Consider the following 24,890-nt stretch of genomic DNA (forward strand, 5'->3'; position numbering starts at 1 on the left):
AAGTTCATTCTTATTCACAGTGACGTTTAGTCAAACCACAGACTAAAAACATTCACATCGTTACATACCAGATGAACTGTGACGCTAGTGAATGGTCTATGAAGTGGTATCAGAGGAGCAGATGAAGCGTCGTCTTGTAATGTTTACAAAATCCATGTGGCGCTAAATTCAGATGGCCAACCAAAACCTTTTCCTGCGTCAGGGCGACTACTTCCGTTTCCTAAAATCAAGGAAGAAATAATATTTGGTGTTATTCATTAAATAAATGGGATATTAGCCGGTTTTTTTTTTAGATTTTTTTTTTTTTTTTACCATTTATAGTCACCCTAGCATACATTAAATGAATGACGCCTTTTGTTTCGGTTTATTTGTGTTGTCAATTAATTTTAAGCTTACCCCTGGTTTAAAATAGCCAAACATATATATATATTTTAAATATAAAACACAAAAATATAAAACACAAAAATAATAAAATGTAAGATTGACGATTTCAATAATTTTTAGAATGAAAAAAAAAAATAGTCAAGGTCGTCTGTAACTACTAAATATTTGGCGCTCTGGCGTCACCTTGTGTACAGAAAAGAAAATGCAGTTAAAGTAAAGAAAATAACCTAAGTAAGTCGATATTCCCAAATAACCATTCTGTTCACGTTTGTGCCACTTAAACATCTTTGAATTTATTTTTAGAGTTTCCAAGGAAACTATGGGTCAAAACCTCATTTGAATTTAAATGATGTACTATGTTCAATAAGTTCATCCAGCATTTATTTCACAGGTGGTCTTGCAAAGTTTTATTGTGCGGTTGTCACTGTGGTGATTTCTTCTTCAGTGGTGGTCATGAGTGAAGTCACATGGTTTGCTATTTATACGTAAATAGTGCAGCTGTGATATCGAAAGCTGCGGAAGGTCGTCTGTCCGTCTGTCCGTCCCTGCACGCAGAAGAGGTAGGACTGCTCTAAAGCCAGGCTGTGCAGACTGCTCACAGGTGACCCTGTTGTTAACGGGGAGTTGAGCCATTAACCTGCTCTTTCTGGAAATTTGAGAGGCAAGTCTGAGAACAATTACACATTCAACGACTCCTTCAATTAAGTCTTAATCAGTACAAGTTAGTTGATGAAGGCCATTGACAAAGGGTTTGATTCAGTGAAGGACGAAATGAATGGAAAAAAATGTCTAAACTTCTCAGAAACAGACTCAGATTATCAAATGTTGCCATGTCTGTGCGTTTAGTTGTATTTAACTAATGTGTGTGAGACTAGTAGTTCCAAACAATACATCTTTTACAGTTGTGTAAGAATATGTGTGTCTGTGTTTGAGTCCTGAGCTGTCCTCTAAAGCCCCACCACATTTTATCTTAACACTTTTTTGTCTTCCTGGTTCCCTTTGCCCATGCCCACAACAACCAGGCCAGACTTGGCACGGTTCCCCCCCTGTACCGTCATAAGACAAGCTCGGGGCGTGTAATCAACCCTGTGTGTGTCCTGGAAGGCTGAAATGTCACTCTGCTGTCTGTAGGCCTCACAGCACAGACAACCTGTGTGTGGGCTCAGGATTTAACTTTTATTTGGGGGGGGGATACAGAATGTGTTTTCTTATTTGACAGCAGATGCATACGTAGTATTTACTCCTCAACTACCTCTGCTTGTCTGTGTTGTTATTAAAGAGCCAGAGGGAGTATCAGGGCAGACGCTCAGCAGCCATGTCGACCCTCCTGCGCTGCATCTCCAGCTCTTCTGTGGTTTTGTTCCGGCGAGGGGCCCGTCAGAAGATACCTGGACGGAGGAATTTCAGGACTTTCCCTGTGTTATGGGACCAACAGGCCTCCAGAGGTAGGATATGCCCAGCTCTGTTAAAATCTTTCAGCTTAAACCTTACAATATTTTTCACAGAAGACAGCCGTGGGTTCGCGTGCCTTCTTTTGCTCTGGATATCCTCTGTGTCTGATTTGAAGAACGAGAGTTCACCCAAGGACACACTCCTCCTTGGCCAGAAGAGTGGAAAACTCGGCACAGATCATGAACTGTTTGCTGCAGGTTGCTAGAGATCTTCCCTAAATAGGGAAAGCTGGTAGTGAAGCAGGCAGTGGCTTTGCGCTCTGGGAAGCTCCTGCTAAAATGTAAGAACACGCAAGAGGTCAGTTAAAGGTGACATGAAAATGTTCCCGTGCACTCTGTCAGATTCTGTCCACAGACATTTGTTTATGACATCTGTGTTGTTCTCAAGGCCCTTTTAGCGGATTGTTTCGGAGAGGTTTGGGAGTAACTGAGTGCTTTTTAGCTTTGCATTTAGAGTGTGTCGGTGTGGGAGCGCAGGCCTCTCAGTGTGTGTGCTGGCTCGCAGCCAATCACCTGCTAATAATGTCTCCATGGTGGCGAGGTCACCATGCCGTGTATGGAGAGAAATGTGTAATCTGACGCTGTTCATGCCACACAGTCTCTTAACGTAGTCGCATGCTCTCCTGCGTTGTTGCACAAAAAGATAAATAGACACAACTCTTCCTGTTTTTATATCATATGGTGATGTTGAGGTTCTAATATTCATCAGAAATTCATATTGTTCTCCAGGAAAAAGCTGTTTATGCATTCCTTGTTTTTTTTTTTTTTTTGAATGTACTTCAGACTGAGTTGTCTGTTTTATGTGTGTTCAGGTGTGCTCTACAAGGACCTGGTGGTCGGTGTTCCTAAGGAGACCCTGCAGAATGAGCGTCGTGTGGCGTTGTCTCCAGCCGGGGTGCAGGCGCTGGTCAAACAGGGCTTCAACGTGCAGGTGGAGAGTGGCGCTGGAGACGAGTCCAAGTTCTCTGATCAGCAGTACGTCGATGCTGGAGCCACCATCACTGATGTCAAGGGGGCACTTGGCTCTGATTTGGTCCTCAAGGTTTGTACACGTCTTTTACTTGGTGTTGCTATTTAGATTTTTCTGTGCACAGTTTTCTGCAAGTCAAAAATGTACTACGTCTTGTTTTTGCTGTAGGTTCGAGCCCCCAGTCTGACTGAAATAGACCTCCTGAAGCCAAAGTCCACCCTGGTTAGCTTTATCTACCCAGCTCAGAACCCAGAGCTGATAAAGAAGCTGTCGGAGAGGCAGAGCACTGTGCTCGCAATGGACCAGGTGCCCAGAGTCACCATAGCACAGGGCTACGATGCACTTAGCTCCATGGCTAACATTGCTGGGTAAAGAAGAACATATATGTGTGAACTCGAATATTTACAGCTTCAGGTTTCATATTTACAGAAAATGTGACAAATGTTTATTTCTTAGGTACAAGGCTGTGGTTCTGGCTGCAAATCACTTTGGCAGGTTCTTCACTGGTCAGATCACAGCTGCAGGGAAAGTTCCCCCTGCTAAGGTAACTCTCTACTTTAACGCGGCCTTTTTAATTTTTCTTTACCTCAAATAGAATAATGAAAGTGGATGTTTCTGTTGTCCACAGGTCCTGGTTATTGGAGGTGGAGTAGCTGGTTTGGCAGCAGCAGGAGCAGCCAAGTCAATGGGAGCCATAGTGAGAGGATTTGACACTAGGTATGATATGGGGATAAAAAAAGACACATTTCTCGGACTTCAGATTGAGTGAGCTAGCTATTAGCTACTGCGCTAATTTCAGCATATTTACACAGGTTGATTAATGCACACTGTACTATTTCAATTGATTAAACAAATCCAAAAATCAATGATAGCTGTTGTGATCATGATTTTGACAATGGCTTGTCCATCAGGCCAGCAGCCCTGGAGCAGTTCAAGTCATTTGGAGCGGAGCCTTTAGAAGTGGATCTCAAAGAGTCTGGGGATGGAGTTGGAGGTTACGCCAAAGAGATGTCGAAGGAGTTCATTGAGGCTGAGATGGCTCTTTTTGCCAAGCAGTGTAAAGAGGTGGACATTGTGATCAGCACTGCTCTGATTCCAGGTCAGTCACACTGGTACCTTCGCCCTGTCCTGTCTAATATCCTTTGATGTTTTGGTGTTTTATCCCCCCCCCCCACACACACACACACACACACACATACCCCCACCTTAAGACCAAAAGTGGTAGATGCATCTTAATTCTTGATACATACCCTATGACTTTTTTTTTTACAACATGGTATTGTTAACATTTCTTGCATCTCTCCTGCTCCTCTGTTTTCTGTGTCTGTGTCTGTGTAGGTAAGCGGGCCCCAATTCTGATCAAGAAGGAGTTTGTAGAGTCGATGAAGGACGGCTCTGTTGTGGTGGATTTGGCTTCAGAGGCAGGAGGCAACATTGAGACCACCAGGCCCGGAGAGCTGCACGTTCACAAGGTTGGGGTTCTACCTTTGGAGCACGTCTTTATGTTTTGTTCAGCCCCAAGAAATATTAACTGTTTATCTATTTTTTTTTTTTTAAATCAAATTAGGGAGTAACACACATTGGCTACACAGACCTGCCCAGCCGCCTGGCCACCCAGGCCAGCACTCTTTATTCTAACAACATACTGAAGCTGCTGAAGGCCATTAGCCCAGATAAGGAGTACTTTCACTATGAGCCCAGAGAGGAGTTCGACTATGGAACCCTTGACCATGTCATCCGTGGGACTCTTGTTATGAAGGTGGGTTTTTATTCACTGTAACTGTCTGCTGGACGGCCTGAACATCTGCTGGCAATCGATCCCTCCCTCTCGGCATGAGCTATCGGATCCTGTCATGCTACGATTCTGCGCCAAATGAGCACTAAAATCCCAGTCCCGGCTGGGAAAGGCTCATGTTGGATCCCTGGAAGAATGCTATGAACTTTTCAAAATGTACTTTTCCAGGAATGTTGGCTTTGACACATTGTTTATGGCAGAGAAAGCATGCAACCTCAACAAGACATATCAGTTTACCCCTTGTTAAACTAAGCATTATTCAGGCCCCTTAAAAGAGAATTTCCCTTTCAGGGCCACTGGTAACTGGTTTGTGATTGCTGTTTGTTCAGTATAATCTCCTTTGCGGTGCATGAGTTTGTATTCTGAGTGCTCCAACCATCCAGGCGAGATCTCCCACAATGCACGACTCCAAAGTTTTGATTTCTGTTTCTCACGCAAAAGTCTGGATGTCCTTTGAGTTCTCACACGGTTCCACATGTCTGTCTTCTGATGTGTCCAGGAAGGCAAAGACATGTTCCCGGCCCCTCTTCCCAAAACAGCCCCCCCAGCCCCAGTGAAACAGAAATCAGTGGCGGAGTTGGAGGCGGAGAAAGCGTCTGTGATTTCTCCCTTCAAGCGCACCATGACCTCTGCGGGTGTCTACACTGCAGGTTAGACTCAGACACACAAATCCATGCTAGTTATCAATTTTTGTCCAAAGAGAGCCTTCTGTTTTGATGACAATATCAAATTTGAATTAAATTATACAATGATCCAAACAAGAAACTTTGAGCATATTGAATTAGTGTAGCTTTGTTTGGCTTAATTTTCTCAATCATCATTTCATCAGAATTTTTTTTTTTTTTTTGGCAGTTTCTAATAAAGCAGGAACAATAAGTAAATGGACAAAAAAAAATCTGCAACTACTTTGACAATAAAGGAATCATTTATGCCAATTTTAGATCGGAAATGCCCTACAGGTATATATGATGGTTTTAGTTCCTCAGATGTGAAGATGTACTTCTTATCACTTTCTAAATCAGTCATTTGAGTATCTTCATGTCTGACCTGCGGGTTAAACAGAAGTCATTGAAAGAGAGAGTTCTTTTGAGCCACAGGAGAACCGGGTCAACAGTCCTCTTAATGAGAAACCGTCCAGAGCGCGGCTGTTCTATCAAATGGTAGTTCCTATCCATTTGAGATACTCTTCCTGTAAAATCTGAAATAAAGATTTTATTCTAGAGTATCAAAACATGCCCCCCTTTTCCTTAGCATGTAAGTCTACTGTTTATATCTATTGAGATCACCTGAAATCTTAAAGAATAGAATACCAAAACGTGCTCCCCATTATCTGAACATGTATATGGAGTGAGTAGTGGTTTATTTTTAAGTTATGATGTAATGGGAGATGCGGTACACTCCAGTAGCTTTTTTGGACAAGGCAGGATATTGACAAAACATGGGCAATCTGACCATTTTTCTTGATGAAAGGGGCATGATGACTGGCTTCACCTGTGGCTAATACACTGACTACTGACATGTACCACATTCAACCTCACCTCAAAATCCCTCTACAGACACCTCCTGGGCCCAAACATGTCACCATTTTGATGAAGACTTCACATACATTTTTATTGCTTAAAATCAATTAATGAAGATTATCCTTGAGTTAACTGATAATTTACATTTGTTCTTTAGTTTCAGCCTCAGTAAAAACTTTTTTTTTGGTTCTTAAATTAGCCTTTTTTTACTTCAGCACTGAAATAACTTCATCTTAAAAGGACCTTTGAATGGAGACAACATAATGAGGAACAGTGGGGAATATATATTTTTAGTCAATTATGACATAAAAGTTGAATTCCTTTGAAGTTTCAGAGAAACTATGAGTCATAACCCTTGCATAACCTATTATATAAAAGTGTTTATCTTTCCATTCCTTTTTTACCATTAAAATACTGGCTTAATTTAACAGGGAAACAAACTGAAACTGCACATTTTCCCACTACGACAAAAAAAAGAAACAACACACATCTGTGCACAGGCATACAACAACAACAACAACAACAACAGCAACACTGATTTTCTGTCTCTCTGTAGGTGTGTCCACCTGTCTTGCTCTAGGCATCATCTCCCCCAACGCAGCCTTCACTCAGATGGTCACCACCTTTGGCTTGTCTGGGATTGTGGGATACCACACTGTGTGGGGTGTGACCCCCGCTCTGCACTCCCCTCTCATGTCAGTCACCAACGCCATCTCAGGTCAGGACTCAGTATAACACATTCTATAGATAAGTATTTTTGTTTGTTAATATTACATCTTCGTATGTTAACAAAGGGGATCTGTCTGTCCTCTCTGCCAGGTCTGACAGCAGTCGGTGGTCTGGTGCTGATGGGTGGAGGTCTCACACCCTCCAGCCTGCCTGAGAGTCTGGCGCTTGCTGCTGCTTTTGTTTCCTCCATCAACATTGCTGGTCAGAAGTTCAACACTTCAAATAAGTAAAAATACAGAAGAGCACTTCTTACCAGATGAAATAAAAAAAAGTATTTTTCTGTGTGTGTGTGTGCAGGTGGTTTTCTGATCACTCAGAGGATGTTGGACATGTTTAAGCGCCCGACTGACCCTCCTGAGTACAACTACCTGTACGCTCTGCCCGGGGCTGCATTTGTGGGGGGATATGGAGCCTCACTTGCTGCTGGATATAACATTGAACAGGTGATCATCTCTTCATTCCTCTCATACTCAAATAGCTTAGAAATGAACCAGTTATCAGACTGTTGTTGTCATGACGACACTGTTTAAGTTCAGATTCGATTTTTTTTTTCTGTATGTTTATGAGAAAGGTACCAAAGATACTTGCTGCTTTGTTAGACCTAAAAATATAAAAAAAACTTGCCAAAATTCAAGCTGATATTTTTGCGGTCTATTAGTCAAATTCCCAGAGATTACAATTTTTTTAATGACTTTCAATATGTCTTGAAATAAGTATCATTACAGTTGGTGATTATTTTTCTATCAATCAACCTTTCATTTCTGCTTGTTGTTGTTGTTTTTGCATCCATCATATGAAGGTACTCTAGTCAGTATTTTAGTTTTAAATCAGCTTCAATCTCCAGAGTTGTAAAATGAAGCCAATGCAGAAGTGCAAAAACTCAAGTGTCAATTTGAGCCCGTCTCCAAAATCCAAGGGATCTCCATATGAGCCAATATTTTAACAGCATAAATAAACATGTTTACAGTCTGGAACAAAAATCTGATTTGGTCTCTTAGAGCTTTACGCAGGTTTTTTTTTTTTTGTATAGCTCATCTGTTTTGATGATATTAAGGCTAAATAAGCTCAGTAAGGGGTGTGGCTGATTTGATAGACAACTAAGAGAAAACATTTCTAATAAGGTTGACGACCATCATTTAGCTTCATAAAGCCTCTTAAGAAACAGACAGGTGATGTTGCTGAGACTACGTCCATGTTTTAAGCATCGGTATTAAATCATACCTTTTTAATTTGTTTAATTTTTCATGTTAAACGTGTTCAACATGTTCATGTTTTTCATGTTCATTAATGATCATGTAAAGAAGAACTGACTTGTTGTTGTTTTCCCACCTCAGATGATGTACTTGGGCTCCGGCCTGTGCTGTGTGGGAGCACTGGCAGGCCTCTCTGCACAGAGAACCAGTCGTTTGGGGAACACCCTGGGCATGATGGGAGTCGCAGGGGGCATCGCTGCCACCCTCGGTGCCCTGAAACCCTCTCCAGAGCTGCTGTCTCAGATGTCTCTGGCCATGGCCACAGGGGGAACCCTCGGTAGGTTTATCCCTGCTGCCTGTGATACTCTTATTGGTGATGATAGAAACGTTTTTCCTCTGCAAAATACCTGCTTTGATGCAGTTTGTTGCTCATTGCAGCTCTGTCTAATTTAGTTTCATACATACCCTGTATTTGTCTACTATTTAAGTCCCTATGAAGCACGCTATGCTGTATCGTGGCAAGAAAAATCACCACCAACGAAGCAGCTCTCGGTTTCGACGAACATATAAATAAAGCTCCTTCTGATGTCCAACAGCTTGTTTAGAACAGTGCAAGCCCATCATGAATGACTAACGTGTTTTTAACCTTGCATGCGAGTCCTGCGGTCTTTGAAGAGTGTAAAGTTTTTGCTAATTCCTAACAGGACATCAATCATCCTGTCCAGATAGAGAGATGAGTGGACTTTATCATCATGTGTGAATGTTGTACATGTTAATAGTCATTTAGGGAAAGCAAGATGATGAATGGTGTTACAATCTATACACACACTCACGCACACAGGCGGCAGAGCATGAGGTTTCACTCAGTGTTCAATTAGGGACTCTATGTTTAAAAGAAAAACACACAGTACTATACTAAACTTAGGACTCATTAGTTTTGAAGTCTTTAGTCTTTTTGTTTAGAGCGAAGTTACTGAAAACAGGTGTTTGCCTTAAAACCATTCTTCCTTTAACTTAATATTTTCCTTTTTTGGGTTTCAAACATAGCCAGTGTGCATGAGAAGTTTAGTGTCTGGGCCTGGACTCAGCCAGACTGACTGGAGTATCGCATTAAGATTTACTGATCTCTCTTCTTTTTTTTTTTCTCCTTGTTTGGGCTGCAGGTCTGACCATTGCCAAACGTATTGAAATCACAGACCTGCCGCAGCTTGTGGCGGCCTTCCACAGTCTCGTGGGGCTGGCAGCTGTTCTCACCTGCGTGGCTGAATTCATGATTGAATACCCCCACCTGGACACCCACCCAGCCGCCGGTGTAGTCAAGACCGTGGCGTACCTGGGCACCTACATCGGAGGCGTCACGTTCAGTGGCTCCCTGGTGGCTTACGGCAAACTTCAGGGTAACGTGGAGTATTTGAATAGTATTTTTAGCATCCCAGAGTGTATGATTTTAATAAAGACCTTGTGACTGTAGTCAGCACACTTTGTTCTTTTTATGAGTCTGATATTCACTTGAAACAGACAGAGTAATATCTAGATAATCACTATGAGCTATGTGTCCTCTGGTGCTGATTGTGTCTTTGATCTGGTTAAATCCAAAAATCCTTCACTAAATCCAGGCCTGCTCTGGGTTTTTATGCATGTGCCAGCAGACACTGATCTATTAGTTCTAGTGCAACTAATCAGGAGGAACACATGTGAGAATTTCTGGTAATTTGTTATTGCTGGGTCTGTTCGGTGGCTTCTTGGCTGGGCTTAATTGAAGGCTGCTGTCTGATTTAAGGACATTATAGACTCTAAGATTAGAAGCAACCACAGGCTGCCTGAAACAGAGACTTTGATAAAAGTTCAATTTCCAGCTTCTCTGAAAATGTTTTTTGTTTTTAAATTCAGTTAATTTCTATAATTGTGTTGTGGTTGCAGGCGTCCTGAACTCTGCCCCCCTGCTGTTGCCTGGACGACATGGATTGAATGCTGGTCTAATGGCAGCATCAGTGGGAGGCATGGTGCCCTTTATGCTTACCTCAAGCTACGAGACTGGCATGGGGTGTTTACTGGGAGTGTCTGGTCTTTCCACTATTATGGTGAGATTTTTTTGGCTTAAAAAAAAACAAAAAACACTACCAACACATAGAGAGGATATAGTCTGCAAAGACCACGGCACTTTTTCAAATAGGGGCACTTAAATTTCCTCACAGGAGCTTTAAAACATCATCATAAGAGATCATAACAGATAAAGTATGAACTATCAATTTTTATACAAAGTTAGTTTTTGTGGCAAAAATGTTTGACATACCCATTTGATTTCTCCTCAACCTCTCCTACCTCCTCACAGGGTGTAACTCTGACAGCAGCCATCGGGGGCGCTGACATGCCTGTGGTCATCACCGTGTTGAACAGCTACTCTGGATGGGCACTCTGTGCTGAGGGCTTCTTATTAGAAAACAATCTCATGACGATTGTTGGCGCTCTGATTGGCTCTTCTGGTGCCATCCTCTCCTACATCATGTGTGTGGTGAGTAGTCACACACGGGTTAACCAACACGATATACTCATTACCTGAGTCTGAGTTTCATGTTGTTGTCTTCCCAGGCTATGAACCGCTCCCTACCCAATGTGATCCTGGGTGGGTACGGCACCACCTCCACAGCGGGTGGTAAACCCATGGAGATTGTTGGCACTCACACCGAGGTCAACGTGGACCAGACCATTGACATTATCAAAGAAGCAAACAGCATTATTATCACTCCAGGTACATACTGTACATGCCACACGAGACATTTTCTTACACTGTGTAAAATATGAAAATAATTTAATTAAAAGAAACTTACAAAGGCTTGGATAAAACATTGAACAAAACTGGCAAATGAAGCAATTTTTATATTAGCATCTTTTGTTGAGAGCATTGTTCTTTGCTGTGAACAAAGCAAACCGATGAAGGCTAGATTCAGTATTTAGATCGATTCCTTTCTTGCAAGAAAAACGTGGGAATTTCAAAGTCTACTCTACCAGTCTTGCACTGCATAACCATAACAATCAAACCATCAAACATTAAAAAAAACAAAAACCTGAGCCACTCAAATGGACAGCTAAGAGTTGCTAATGTAGCCTTGAGCTGCTAGAAATAAGGAAAAGTTTAAATAGGATTTGTAAGCCTGTACGCTGCTCTTTTATTTTTCTATTGTTAAACTTGTAGTCTTGAGCATATACCAGATCTGCCTTAAGTGACATCACTCAAAGCAAGTTAAGATATTTCAGCCACATTAAAAAACTTAATTCATGTAAAAAAACAAAAAAAAAACATCCTAAAGACTTGAGTTGACCTTAATGTGTGAAATGGATGAGGTTACGTTTGTATTTTTTTTTTTTTTTTTTTTTTACATTATCAATCTCTCAATAAATCTATTTTTATTTAAGCTGAGCCAAATCCCAGCTAAAGTTATCTCATGATGGCTAACGTACGGAGCAATTTCAGACTGTACTCTTTGAGATATTGAATCCAGGTATCCTCAAAGGATCAGAGGAACGTAATGGAACTCATTCATTCCTCACTTGGACAGATGTAGAAAGATGTTTGGGTTGACTTCAGAGACCGAGGTGGAGCTTTAATGAGATTCTCTCATCATGGCAGAGCTCGGATGCTCCTCTGCTCTCCAGCTGCAGCCGTTCAGACTGTCTGCATCAATAACATCGACTATCTCTGTCATCTTATTAACTTGACCTGACAAAAAAGGCTCAGCACGACTGCTCTGCCAAGTGAGAATCAAAATGTTTTTGTAGCGGCTCTTGGAAAGCTTCAACGCTTTTGAAAAGAGTTCGCAAATGTTCAGGTTCTTGAACTGATTTATACAGCAGTAATTAATTAATCTGAAAATATTGAAGCCTGGACACCACAAGAGGGTGCAGTTTGTCCACAAATTATCCCATAGAAAGCTGCTCTCTTGTACAGAGTATATACAGTGAATGTGTCAGTACATGTTTGTTAGCCAAGAGTTAAGAACGATGGGTTTGATTTTTCTTTTGAGTGTGAGATGGTGACCACAGCTTGATTTATTAAATACAAAAAGCCAGACTTGTCCGACAACTGAGTACTTGTCGAGTGGCCTGAGTAAGGGGAACCACTCTTGGATACTTGGATCGATGTTGTTTTCAAGTGGCTCCAAACCAACGCAATGACAGCTGTGTGGTCTAACATGCTGCTTTGATTAGAGAAACAGTGAAAAGTCATAAGAGCTATTGAGTCCAGACCCAGGACTTCTCCATGCGCTGTCAACAACAAAGCACGGCAGTGAGGAAACAGAAGGCTCCAGTTTTCTGGGGAATTGGAAGATACGGGTTACGGGCGACTGGCTTCAAAAAACTCAATTAGGGGTAATGCTGAACTCTACAAGATACCTGACCACCAGGGTTAAATAGGGGTTACCCAGGCATGGGGAAAGGAGGTCTTTGCACGCAGGGGACCCAAAGGCACACCACACATGCAAAAGTTTTACTGAGAAAAATGTCTCTCAGGCCAGTGAAACTACTGTGATTTAATATAGCGAGGAGACTTGTGGTGGATGAGGATGGAAAGAAACAAACCCTAGAGGGATACATACTTTTTATTGTTCATGTTGGATTACTATGTTTTCATTTGAGTATTAACAAATTGTGTCAAATAATTGTGTTTTAGTTAATTAGCAGAACTGATAAAAAGACTCAACAACCAAGAAAAGAGAAAAACAACTTTGATACTAGAGTTACAAAGCATACATCCTATTTTGTATATCTATATCTCTGTACATCTAAATCTGTCTCTTTATCATAGGCCAGGAATAGCTTTTATACCATGTTTATTCTTTGTATGTTTTGTGTGTTTAGGTTGGGGTCTGTGTGCAGCAAAAGCCCAGTACCCGATTGCAGACATGGTGAAGATGCTGAAGGAACAGGGCAAAGCTGTCAGGTGAAAGTCTGCACTCATTCTCTCCATCTCATCTATTTTATAAACGAAGAGGATACGGCTGTTTAAATGTTTGCCTTGAGCGTCCAGACTCACCAAGGGAGGCTTTAAAAATGTATTTCATGATGGTCTCCATGTTGGGAAGTACTTACTGACTTAAAGAAGTGGGAGACGGAAGTTTGTCTTTCAAAACATGTATTCAATTTCTTTTAAGTGTAGTTTTTATCCTCTTGAATTTTATTCTCTGTCGGATTTGTCAATAAGAATCATAAAATATAATACTGAGAGAAGTCATTCTTCTGTGTAACGTAAGGGTTGCAGTTGATACTGTGATTACAGTTTGCTGAGAGTACTTTTCCTTTGGTAGGATTCTCTATTACAACCCGGCATGATTGCTTTGTAATGTTTTCAAAACTTGAAAACTTTTTTAATTATATATTTTTATATTGACAATAAATCTGAATTTGTTTAGAAATAGACATGTATCACTGTTCAGGGAGTTGTAAGTGCTCACTGCAAATCAATAAGTGTTGATGAGCCGTAACATTTTTGCAATCATCTCTTAAAGGTTTGGTATCCACCCAGTGGCCGGTCGTATGCCCGGCCAGCTGAACGTCCTCTTGGCTGAGGCTGGAGTTCCCTACGATGTCGTCCTGGAGATGGATGAGATCAATGAAGACTTCCCGGGTAAATTCTCTTCTTTCTTTTTTTTTTTTTTAAACCTCAGAGCTGTCAGAATATTTATTGCTGCATGGGTGTCACTTTGACCGGAAGGTGTCAAACAATAATACTGGATGAGTTGTGTGTAATGATCACATCCCTCTTTTATCAGCAGTCAGAGCAGCCTTGTGATGTGTCTTGGTATTTAGACATGCGATGTTATCAGGGCAACAGTCTTGTTTTCTTAGCAACCAGGCATGCTGTGTGAGACACATGGTTCTGTTTATGAGCGAGGGAGATAGATGTGGTTCTGGGGAACCCAATCGCATCAGAGAGGACAATTGCACAGCATTTAGTTAGCAGTTTGTGTGTTCATCTGTTGTGTATAAATGTGTTAACGCCTGTGGCCCACAGAGACAGACTTGACGCTGGTCATCGGCGCAAACGACACAGTGAACTCTGCAGCACAAGAAGATCCCAACTCCATAATTGCTGGCATGCCTGTCCTGGAGGTGTGGAAGTCCAAACAGGTTTGTCACTAAGTGATTCATCTTTACATGTAGTGCAGCTTCAGTATCACCACTTCTGTGTGGTACAAAAAAAGTGACTAAACCTTTACTTCCCTCAGGTGATTGTTATGAAGCGTACCTTGGGTGTGGGCTATGCCGCAGTAGATAACCCCATTTTCTACAAGCCCAACACATCAATGTTGCTGGGAGACGCCAAGAAGACATGCGACAACCTGCAAGCCAAGATCAGAGAGGTCTTCTACTAGTGAGCCCTCATTAACTCACCACCATGGACAGTAGAGGTCAGGGACAGAGGCAGGTTCAGACATTAGATTTCCAGCTTTAGCTTAAAGTTCATATATTTTTGGAAAATGGATTAAAAAAAAAGTGCAGCAAATATGAGTTAATTACAGAAAGTGTCCAGGACTCATAATTATTATATAAAACAGCATGAATAACTCAAGCACATTGTGTACTGATTTGTAAATAAAAATATTTAAACCTATCTGAACTCCATTTCTTTGAACATTAGTAAATTTGAGATTACCCTTTGAAATATTTACCAGTAAGTGGCGGATAACACTCACTGTTACCAGGAGGGATTAAAGTGGTAAGAGAACTTTGCAGACTTCTCGGGTCCACAAAAAAATACAGCTCTAAAAATATAAAACATGCCTACACTTTATTTTTTTTATAAACACTTTGTATGAAGTCAGTGAGTCCATCTCCCATCTGACTTTTGCCACCATGGCACTTTTGTTATTTTGCAAATGTTTTTGTTGATTTGTTACTTGTATGCCGTGTTTGTTGCAACTGTAGGACATTGTTCAAATTATCTCTGACTCATTTGTAAAGAAACCCTCATTTATTTAAATCAACCAGTAACCCTTTGTTTATTGCTGCATCTTGTACAAATAGATCAGTCACAATTTCCCTTAAAATAAATCATTTACTGTTAATACCAGAAAAAAGGGATTTCATGTGAACCAACTCTTCGGCCTCAGCTAATAAGTCTTAAGCAGCTGATTCCAGTTTTTCCTCTCAGCATTTTCCTGCAGAAGCCTTAGCAGTGTTGATGACAGAGTGCAGGTAGGAGTAGAAGAAGAGCAGGTTATCATATTCTCCTTTGTACTCCTCTGCAACAAAAAGCTCATGATAATCCTTCAGGAAATAATAAATAGCCTCAATGGTAGCAAGGTAGGTGTCTGGTTTGCCCTTCTGACGACGCCAGAAACAGGTTTTCCTCGTCTTCAGCTCTACCCGTATGAAATCTGGAGGAGAACACAGAGTGACATCATGTTGAACAGCACTGTGGGTGAGGTTCATTTGCCCTTAATAATCAACAGCAGTCAGAGCTCTTTGAAAAGCTGCACAATTGCAGTCTTGCATGATTACCTTGCAGTCTCTCGTCTGTGCTGATCTTGTTGGTCTGGTTCCATGTGCTGTCAATGAAGACCACCCTCTGTAGGGGATACACCCTTGACTCTGAGCCCTCTTTCTCATCTTGGGTCCCTGACTCTGGGTTCTTGTCGGTGTGTGTGGCGCCTTGACCTTCCTCCCTTTTTAGCCTCTTTACGCTGTGTCCATGAGAGTAGTCGTGTGACTGGCTGTCAGTCCTGTCATACAAACACTGCATCATGTCTTTAACTGAGACAGCCCCAGGACCAGGGAACACCAACACCACCTGGAGAGTGTAATGAAACAACAGAGCGATATACCAACAAAGAATTTCAATGACATGATGTTTATAATGAGGTGTAACTAAATTTTAGCATTAAGAGATGAACATACTGAGTGCATTTAAGAACAAAGCAAGAAGTATATATATATATATATTTTTTTTTTTTTTACTAATTTACATTATATGATTATAACTAGAGCTTTAAACTGAACTTTTTGAACTTTACACTTGTTAAGTATAAAGTATGAAAAGGCCAAACTGGTCTGATCTTCATTTTATTTGAATTGTTACTATTTTTTTCATTTGGTGTCTGTCATTAGATCAAAATCTTAACTTACAACAACAAATACAAAAATCAAATCTGCAGAAAAAGTTGCAACTGTGTGTGACAGTAATGAATAGTGACAGTATGAAAGCATGACTTGAAAGCATCTTCTTGTAGAAGCAATATGATATAAATAAACTAAACGGGGACAGTGATGTTTTCCTGATGGGTAAAAGATGACAAATAATCACAAAGCACAGTACTAGAGATGAAAACTCTTTTTCTAACAAAAAATAAAACATTTTCTGGTTTAATAATGTTATCTGATAGTCATTTGAATACTATAGGAGTTTGGTCCTTAAGACAAAAATATGAGGCAGAATAACCAATATTGAAAACAATAATTAGAAGCAGCCGTTAACGTTCAGCTTCAACAGGAATATGTAAAGGTGTAGCTGTTACTTAAACATCCTATTATGATGGGAAAAAAACAAACCTTGTCCTTTTCATAGTCAGGTATGCAGGGGTAAGTGTATATGGTGACATCATTGGGAGCGAGGATCTTGGCATGGATCGCTGTGCTCTTTCCATCCGTCTCATTTGGATGCTTGATAATGTCTATTTTAACAGGAAGCTGAACACAATGTACAATATGTAGAGTCGGGTTCGGAGGACCATGACATTTCAACCACAACATGATCACAACAAAATCTCACATCTTACCTCAAAGACATGATTTAACATTTTCCACCACATTAGAATACTCGTACTTGTAAAAGAACCAGAGCCGAGCTCATCCCTTAAAAAGAACAACCAAGTGAGTCCTAACCTCATACTGACCTTGATTAAAGGGATATCTTGCAGGGTGACACCCACTAATGAGCAGCATGTGTAGCAGAAGAACATCCTTGATCCCCCACATTTAGTGCATTTCAACCTGCCTTTCTGCTGCGCGTTCTCCAGCACTTCATGTGATGCCAATTTTAGACCTTGGAGAGGCTGCTTGGCAAGATCACAAGCATCTGATGGATCACTGGAGACTGCTGTTTTGTCACGGCAACTAGGATGGAGACACTGGTCTTGATCCAGGCTACTCATGCTTGCTCTTTTAATGTTGACAGACGAGTGCTGGAGTATCTGGGTTCTCTATTCATTGCTGCACAACACTGACAAAAACAAACAAGGATTTTTTTTAGGAGACAGAAATAATCCAACATTTCCACAACTTAAAACATCAGGAGCACAGTCATGTGGAAAATAAATTATTCAAGTGACGGGCCGTTATTCAAAAGATCATACAGAAGACTTTTTCCCCCTGAAAAATGAGTCATTTATTTAGGAAATGTTTGGTATATTAAAACTGTGGTATGTTCAATAACTACAATCCAAACAGAAATCTGGTTTTATGTTACAAGCCTTTTGTTAGTGTGCCTCAACTCTTCATGACCTTCATTTGAATTTCCTTCAGGATCAATAAAGTATCTATTTATCTACCTATTTATCCATCTATCTACCTACTTCTCCATCTATTTGTCTACCTACTTATCCATCTATCTACCTATTTGTCTACCTACTTATCCATCTATCTATCCATCTATCTATCTATCTCTGTATATATCTATGGTGATGAACTCAGAAACTTTAGACTATTTCTTTCACAAAAGTTATTTTTCTTAGTAGAACTACTCAAAACTTTTGTGATTCTTTGAAATGAATATATGCCTCGAGGAGAAAGCAAGTGAATGAATGTACATCAAATTAAGAACAATAAACTATAATCAACTCTGTACTTTGCATTAAAGTTTAAGAGTACAGTGTAAATGTGACACTGGTATTTAAAGGACGGTGAAATCTGACAGCATTAATATTTACAGTCTACGGTCTGTCCGACTGTTCCCACTGCAGCTAACGCTACGACCACAGACTGTGAATATTAATGTTACGATCCAGTCAACAGCGTCTGATTCATGCTAGTAAAGCTAGCTTCGGTTAGCAAGCTTCACGGAAGCATTGATAACTAACGTATACGTTTGACAGTTCAATGGATGGCAAAGTCAAAAGAAAAACCAACGTTAAAAGAACTTGTAGCAAACGGTAGTTCCGGAGATTGTGTGTTGTTACCATAAAAAAAAAAAACGTGTCTACCTGTATGCAGTCAAATGATGTACAACAGCGTGTACGTCTTCTTCTACGCCGGATATGCGGTTCAGTGTTGGAGGAAGGAGTAGTTGGCGGCTAATGTTGCTTAGCAACGAAGTGTTGCTAGGGAGCGACCTCACCTGCAGAAAGTGAGCGTAGATTCAGTACGAATAAGGTATTTACCGTACAGTCTGTGGTATTTACTTACTTAAACTCTATTTAGTACAGCAGTAGGATCGAAAATTAACCACTTTTATTGCACCAGGTGAAGTTGTTATAACTGTGAATGTAAGAGTTAGATGACATAAACGACGATTAAGATAGGTTATATTGATGCATTTTGTCGTTAGCGTGAGCAATAGCCTAATGTATAACATTAAAAGTTCTATATGTAACTTTTTACATGAATAAATCGTTTTTTATCGCCCATTAATAAGCGAACGGTTAACTGATGTGAAAAGTAGACGTTAAAGGGATATTTCACCCATTTGCATTAAGCTTTGTATCATTACAAACCTGGTAGTATTTATTTTATTTTTTTAAAGATTTATTTTTGGGCTTTTGTGCCTTTAATGTAGAGATAGGACAGTGGATAGAGTCGGAAACCAGGGAGGGAGGGTGGGGAGCGGCGCGTGGGCGGGAGGCCACGGGCGGGATGCAGACCCGGGCCACCCGCTTGAGACGACAGCCTCGATACATGGGGCGAGCCCTAACCATTGCGCCACCAGCGCACCCCGAAACCTGGTAGTATTTTTTAATGGTCGTGCATCCCGCCCTCATTTTCCCCTGAGATGGAAAATCTTTGTATTTCTAAGTCTGAAAAGGAGCTTCCAGTGACGCAAAATGACGATTTTTGCATCACTGGAAGCTGTTGCGGTTAGCGGGGTGAAACTACAAAGCTAGTTCCTCATATTTTCGACCACTGGAGCTACAGACCAATCACAGATCAGTGGGTGGGAACTCACTCCCAGAATCGAAACTTAACATCCGCCATATTGCTTGGAAGCTATGCTAACAGGCTCTATGGAGAAAGCTGATAATGGCGAAAAAATATAAATATAGAGGCGAGACGGCTGCTGCTGACAGGCCGGTCTGTTTTGGCTGCCCGCTGCCTTATGTGTTGAAGTAAATATGTCTGTAAATGTTTTTATTACTATATTTCTACTGCTATACTGTATATTTTGGAGAAACTGTAGCGATCGAATTTCCCTCTGGGATTAATAAAGTATTTCTGATTCTGATTCGGACCTTAGTGGGAGTGGCCTGCGGTGCTGTGCATTCTAGGATTTGGTGTCTGTTCATCCACATGAGCCAAAAAGACACTTTCTGCCAAGAAGGCTACCAACTTCAACTGTGAATCTTTTTTATAACTCATCGGATTTTATTTTATTAAGGAAAACGGCTATACCCATATAAGGGTTGTGGCAGATTTGATTGACAGCTCTGCGTCAAAAAATCCATGTAATTACTACTTGTATCTATAGGTATTTTGTTCTTTTTGTTATCTTATTTCAATGACTTATTGCTTACACTGCTGTGGATCCAAACCATTACTTAGTTGTTCATTGCTCAGATTTTCCATCTATTAAAAATAATTAGAAGGAAAATTCATGTTTAAGTTAAACACTAACCCAGTCCAATTGTAATAATTAGTTTTCACTGAACTGAAAATATCCTGATCTGCAACCATTTTCAATCTGAGAGGCTATCAAGTCATGATGCATTTGCAGAATGCGAGTTTCAAAGATATTTCCCACATATGGCTGATCAAAACCTTCTGGAAAAAGTAGTCTAAAATATCAATATAAATTTGTCTTGTTCAAAGCAAGATGTTCTTTGAATGATGTAAAGCAGATTGTTCTATGTCAGATTTCAAAGATACCTGAGCTGTCACACTTCTTGTGAAACAGACAATCGTATGCAGACTTGCATGGCTAACAGATGTGTATCGAATGAGCCCTTCCGTTGTCTGTGATATTAGTTTCCAAACAATAACAAATCTTCCAAACGTGTACTTTGTGCCGGGTTGATTTGATTTTTTTGATCTGCAAAAAACAGTGTTTATCAAAATTAGTCAAATTATACATTTCCTGTCCAGTTCCAGGCTATATTGTATGGGATCTAAGGACCCTTCATTTCTCTTCTCTTGGTTATCCACGACAGGCTCAAGGGGATTTGTGGAGCTTCAGTTTTTTTTGCTCTGAACTATCAAATAGTTAGTATCATTGTTGAGGTTGAAAGTAGAAGTAGAAGTAGAGGATCAAATAAGCTGACCACATTCAGTAATGTTTGTTTTACTGTTGACAGGAGTCCAGATAAAATTCTAAGAAAACAGTCAGCAATACATTGTGTTCCTTTATATTCAATGGTTTTTGGAGAAAAAGAGGATTTTCTGGCACAAACTTCACCAACTGACAAGGTGCATGAAGAGTGAAAGGCTTAGAAGAGGTCAAAATGCTCCAGCAACACTTGTAGTAAGAAGATCAACTTTATTAACAATTTAGACCGACGCGTTTCGGCTCGTGGCCTTCATCAGGGTCATCAAGAAACAGATCTGTTTCTTGATGACCCTGGAGCATTTTGACCTATTCAATGGTTTTTACCACAAACTAATTATACATACCCCACAGCGCTGCTTTGACTGACTGACCTTTTATATTTGACTTTATATTCGGCATAGTGTGACTACTCAACAGTTGTGCATGTGTTTTTCAGGAAAGAACAGGATCTGCAGTCATTACAGCAGCTGGAGTGGTATACAAAGAAAGGAACCAGGCTCATGGGGAGAGACACAATAAAAGCTTGCTTGAGCAATGGTTTGTATTTCCACCCTTTACATCATTTATGCATTCACATGGATACACACCAAGATAAATTCCTAGAATAGAATACAGAGGTTTTTTTGTCAGTTTTAAAAGCATTTTCAACATATAAAAAAATATTTAAAGCAAAGAAAAATGAAAGTCCAACAAAACCAAAGTCAGTAGTTTTTATTAATCAAATGATACTTTGGCCTTAATTTACAAACTGTTTCACATTTTGTATTTAATTGAATTGTGTTACTATGACATAGCATTAAATATGTCAGCTGCTCACTTTTACAGCTTGGACCCCATCTCAATATTCAGGTTTGGATTGTTGTCTCCATTTTTGCTTTAATCCAAAAATGTTGAATATTGGTCTGGTTTTTTTTTGGACATTTTGCTTTTTGTTTTATTTGTAGATGGTGTAATAAAGTTTCATGTTTTTGGATGCTAGAGGTGACATTTTTTTACATCCATTTCATGGTGGAATAAAAAGTTAGTGGTCTCTCATAACTTTAATGTTTTTGATGATTGTCAACATCTGTTTTGATCCTAGATTATTATCTTTCTTTGTGGATTGAATGATCCATCGGGGAAAGTGTGATATTGTGGTAAATTGCTTCAGGTTCCAACCTTCCTTCACAATGATCCTACGTTCAGGGGGTTCCATACCAAGAGTCTGCAAACACAGAAATCCCCACATTGCATAACCACAGATTTCCTCTGTGGAAATGAAGGTTTATGGCCCTGAAATGTATCAAGTTCAGCTGCGTGTTCCCCCTCCCCCTTGGGGCCTCCCTTTTCTCCCCGCTGCCCCAAGACCACCTCTCCACTTCGCACGAGACTCCCCAGCCTCTCTCCCTGTTTATCTTCACTTTCCTTTCTTTCTTATCCTCCCACTTTCTGTTTGTCTCACTCCATCTTTTCCTGCACTGCTCTCACAGCCGGTTAAGACTTCCCTCAACCTCCCCTTGTCTGTACATACTGTTGGTAATATGGGACACATGGTGTTTTGTGTTCATTCTTCCACTAAAGTATAAATATAATTTGCTGTTCTGAAACAATTTAATGAATAGTAAATCATTGTCATAGTAGGTCCATCAAATTGCACAGAAGCTTTTTTTTTTTGCAGAGTTAAGACATAAAGAAATGTAAATAATAAAAAAAACTCAGAACTGGTTTTGCAGTTACTAAAGTTATACTTGTCTTTGCTTTAAAACTCTATCTGATTGGCAATCAGCTAATAAAGAACTTAAGATTTCATTAACCACTGACTACATTTGGTAGCTTTCTACCCCTATGTAAGCATAACTAACACCAAATAAAAATAGTTAGACATGCTCTTTAAACAACATACCTACATACAGTACATTCAGTGACATTACAAGGCAATATATTTGTACAGTTAAGAGACTCTATGTCACTTCTGACAAGAGCAAAGCAAAGTTTTGTAATTTGTCTGTTTTATACCTCTAATGCACAGCAGATGAAGAAAAGTGGATGGGAATCCCTCATTTTATAAAAGGAAAAAAGTACCAAGATGATTTGTGATTTCAGGAGCATATTATTAAACAAAATCTGCAGGTCTTGGCACACCTTGTGAGTATAATTTATGTGTCTGGCGTGACTGTGTTGCGTCTTTTATCTTGGAAGTCTGCAGACTCACATCTATGACAGTTTTCTCGTATTCTCTTTGGCTTCAGCCTCTCCTCGTCCTGTTGGGAATACACAGCCTTGAATCTGAAATATGTTTACATTTTGAGCATGTTACAAATTATCTGCTAAGACTAACTTTGCGTGACTTGGCAGAAGCCTTCACCTTGCTCAGATGTTGTTTGGGTCAAATGTATTTCAGGGGTTGGCTCTCTCAATTTGACTGTCTTTATCTGACAGGGGTTCTCCAAGCCAGATGTGAACCCAAGCGAAAGGTAAACCTCATGTTCGCCTCACAATATGTGTGTGTGTGCCTGCACGCATGTGTTAATATGTATTATTTGTATGAGCTTATGTCGGCGGCACTCTGCCAATATGCCTGTGATGCATATTTGTTCAGATGAGACTCCACTTCTACTTAACACGCTATAAACCCAGAAGGAATAAATGTGACATTTGACCCTGTGGATGTATTTTTATCTTCAATCATAAATTAATAGATTTATCTTTGAGTTGTATTACTACATCTCAACCTCCCGTATCAGATTGAGTGATCTAATTCATGTAAGTCATACATCCAAGACTGTCCATGGACACTTAAGTTTTCCCAAATGTTTCTTTGCAATGTGTCTTCAATCTACATAAAGGCAACAGCAGATTTGATTATCTTGTCATTAAATCAGCTAAGCTGGGAAATGGACCGCTTAATATCTCCTGAGGATTGTGGTTATATCTGTATTTGGAACACTTGTTACCCAATGTGAAATAGATTTTCTTTGCAGGCTTGTGGGAGTTACATATTGAGAGGCTGAATAACCGTAATGGTATGAAATAATATTTAAAGATTAGTGGAGGACTAATCCCTGAGCAGAATTTTTTATGATAAGCTCAAAATCTCCAAATAACACTTAATGCATTTTGTCCTTTTTACATAATATGGTTTTATTGTGTCAAAAATGTGGCCAAACCACTAAGATTTAAACATGTTTTAATTAAAGAACAATATCTTTTTTGTAATGGTCGTCATTGAAATGGTAAAAGAAAATTGTCTGTGCCATCATATCTGATTGATTAAGCTTGTGAGGGTGTGTTGTGCTGACAGCACATTGTATATAATTCACTCTTCATCTTACCCCAGAGCTTCCGTCTTTGTAGTGTCATTAGTTGCAGAATTTAGGCATGGCTCATATGCAGATTTTTGTACCTGAAGTTGCATGAAAAAATATTTTTCACATTCACATGTGATGAAAGACCTGAAATGTTGTGAGAGGTTCGCTAGTGCTAACAAATCCACTCATCAACACTGCCTCAGTCATGGGTTGTGGATTGCCAGGTGTCTGGCGTGAAATAATACCTTACTGATATGCAGAGTGGATGTTGATAAAAGGTACAATATTTTGCAAGTCAACCAATGGTGGATTATTTTACATACTGGTAAATGTCAGATAACAACTGGAAACACTGATTGTGGATTTTGGAATATTGATGTACATGTCTAAGTTTGCAAATGTCTGATATCATTTTTAAACAAACAAACATGATCAACATATCATTAAACAAGTGGAAAAATGAGGTCATACAAATAGTTGTGAAATGTTTTGTTTGAGATGTAATAAATGTACAATAGGTTGTCATTTCAGGCCATACTGATCGCTTATCACTGCCCCTACAGGTACTGCTGATCATAAAGGTTAGGCAGTGACCATCACAGTACTTTTTAGCATCTGCTTGGATGTACCCTCAGGCATGTGTTCAGCTGTGTTTTCTTCTTCTCCAACACATGGTTCAGTGTGTTTTAAGGAAACCTTACGGTATCTGTTTTATGTCTTGTTTTCTTCCTTTTTACAACAGGAATGGATCCGTTTAAAGATGTCCTTTAGTAGAAGCTGTACGGTCTGTTTAGTTCCTGTCTAAAAGTGTTTCTGTTTGTTTTAAGGTCATCTTTATAGCATCTTTATATGGTCTGTTTTTCTAAAACATGGTTATCTGTTTTACGGTACACTAAAGCATGTACTCTTTTTTTTCAAACACTTGAAATATTGTTTTTTCTTAGGTTTCAGCATTAATAATTACCTGTTAAAATTTAGTTGCACATCATTTCGGATTTAAATCTCCAACAATGTCGACCTTTTTCTTTTCCACAGGAACCCTTCAACGGTCCTTATGTCAAAATGCTGTATTGTTTGACCAATCCATTCCCC

The 24,890-nt window shown here is 39.9% G+C and overlaps 2 protein-coding genes across 4 annotated transcripts; one reads left to right on the top strand and one right to left on the bottom strand.

Annotated features, from left to right (window-relative positions):
• The first annotated feature begins 890 nt into the window (after positions 1–890).
• Positions 891–14,652, top strand: LOC132965332 (NAD(P) transhydrogenase, mitochondrial-like). Of its 3 annotated transcripts, none has more exons than XM_061033732.1 (22): positions 891–1,045; positions 1,664–1,829; positions 2,648–2,877; positions 2,974–3,173; positions 3,262–3,349; positions 3,434–3,522; positions 3,717–3,904; positions 4,144–4,277; positions 4,373–4,564; positions 5,100–5,250; positions 6,677–6,838; positions 6,940–7,050; positions 7,147–7,292; positions 8,184–8,379; positions 9,206–9,439; positions 9,963–10,123; positions 10,375–10,554; positions 10,632–10,791; positions 12,900–12,981; positions 13,547–13,665; positions 14,053–14,168; positions 14,267–14,652. In XM_061033732.1, the coding sequence occupies exons 2-22, from the start codon at positions 1,700–1,702 to the stop codon at positions 14,411–14,413; spliced, it is 3,216 nt and encodes a 1,071-aa protein (XP_060889715.1). In that variant the 5' UTR covers positions 891–1,045; positions 1,664–1,699; the 3' UTR covers positions 14,414–14,652. The 3 variants fall into 3 exon arrangements, with proteins under 3 accessions (XP_060889715.1, XP_060889724.1, XP_060889707.1); XM_061033741.1 differs by lacking the exon at positions 891–1,045 and adding an exon at positions 1,439–1,536; XM_061033724.1 differs by lacking the exon at positions 891–1,045 and having other exon boundaries at positions 1,464–1,829.
• A 228-nt stretch (positions 14,653–14,880) lies between these two features.
• dtwd1 (DTW domain containing 1) lies at positions 14,881–18,322 on the bottom strand. The gene is made up of 5 exons (XM_061033791.1): positions 18,239–18,322; positions 16,934–17,259; positions 16,590–16,727; positions 15,543–15,831; positions 14,881–15,418 (listed from the first exon to the last, which is right to left on the bottom strand). The coding sequence occupies exons 2-5, from the start codon at positions 17,189–17,191 to the stop codon at positions 15,189–15,191; spliced, it is 915 nt and encodes a 304-aa protein (XP_060889774.1). The 5' UTR covers positions 17,192–17,259; positions 18,239–18,322; the 3' UTR covers positions 14,881–15,188.
• Positions 18,323–24,890: the final 6,568 nt, after the last annotated feature.

This window comes from Labrus mixtus, chromosome 1, assembly GCF_963584025.1.
Source record: "Labrus mixtus chromosome 1, fLabMix1.1, whole genome shotgun sequence".
NCBI lineage: Eukaryota > Metazoa > Chordata > Actinopteri > Labriformes > Labridae > Labrus > Labrus mixtus.

Coding starts and splice junctions, on each gene's coding strand:
- LOC132965332 (XM_061033732.1), top strand. CDS start 1,700: ATGTCGACCCTCCTGCGCTGCATCTCCAGCTCTTCTGTGGTTTTGTTC. Junction 3,523..3,716: donor GTGAGAGGATTTGACACTAG/GTATGATATGGG, acceptor CTTGTCCATCAG/GCCAGCAGCCCTGGAGCAGT. Junction 8,380..9,205: donor GGCCACAGGGGGAACCCTCG/GTAGGTTTATCC, acceptor TTTGGGCTGCAG/GTCTGACCATTGCCAAACGT.
- dtwd1 (XM_061033791.1), bottom strand. CDS start 17,191: ATGAGTAGCCTGGATCAAGACCAGTGTCTCCATCCTAGTTGCCGTGAC. Junction 16,728..16,933: donor AAGATATCCCTTTAATCAAG/GTCAGTATGAGG, acceptor CATTGTGTTCAG/CTTCCTGTTAAAATAGACAT. Junction 15,419..15,542: donor CACAGACGAGAGACTGCAAG/GTAATCATGCAA, acceptor GTTCTCCTCCAG/ATTTCATACGGGTAGAGCTG.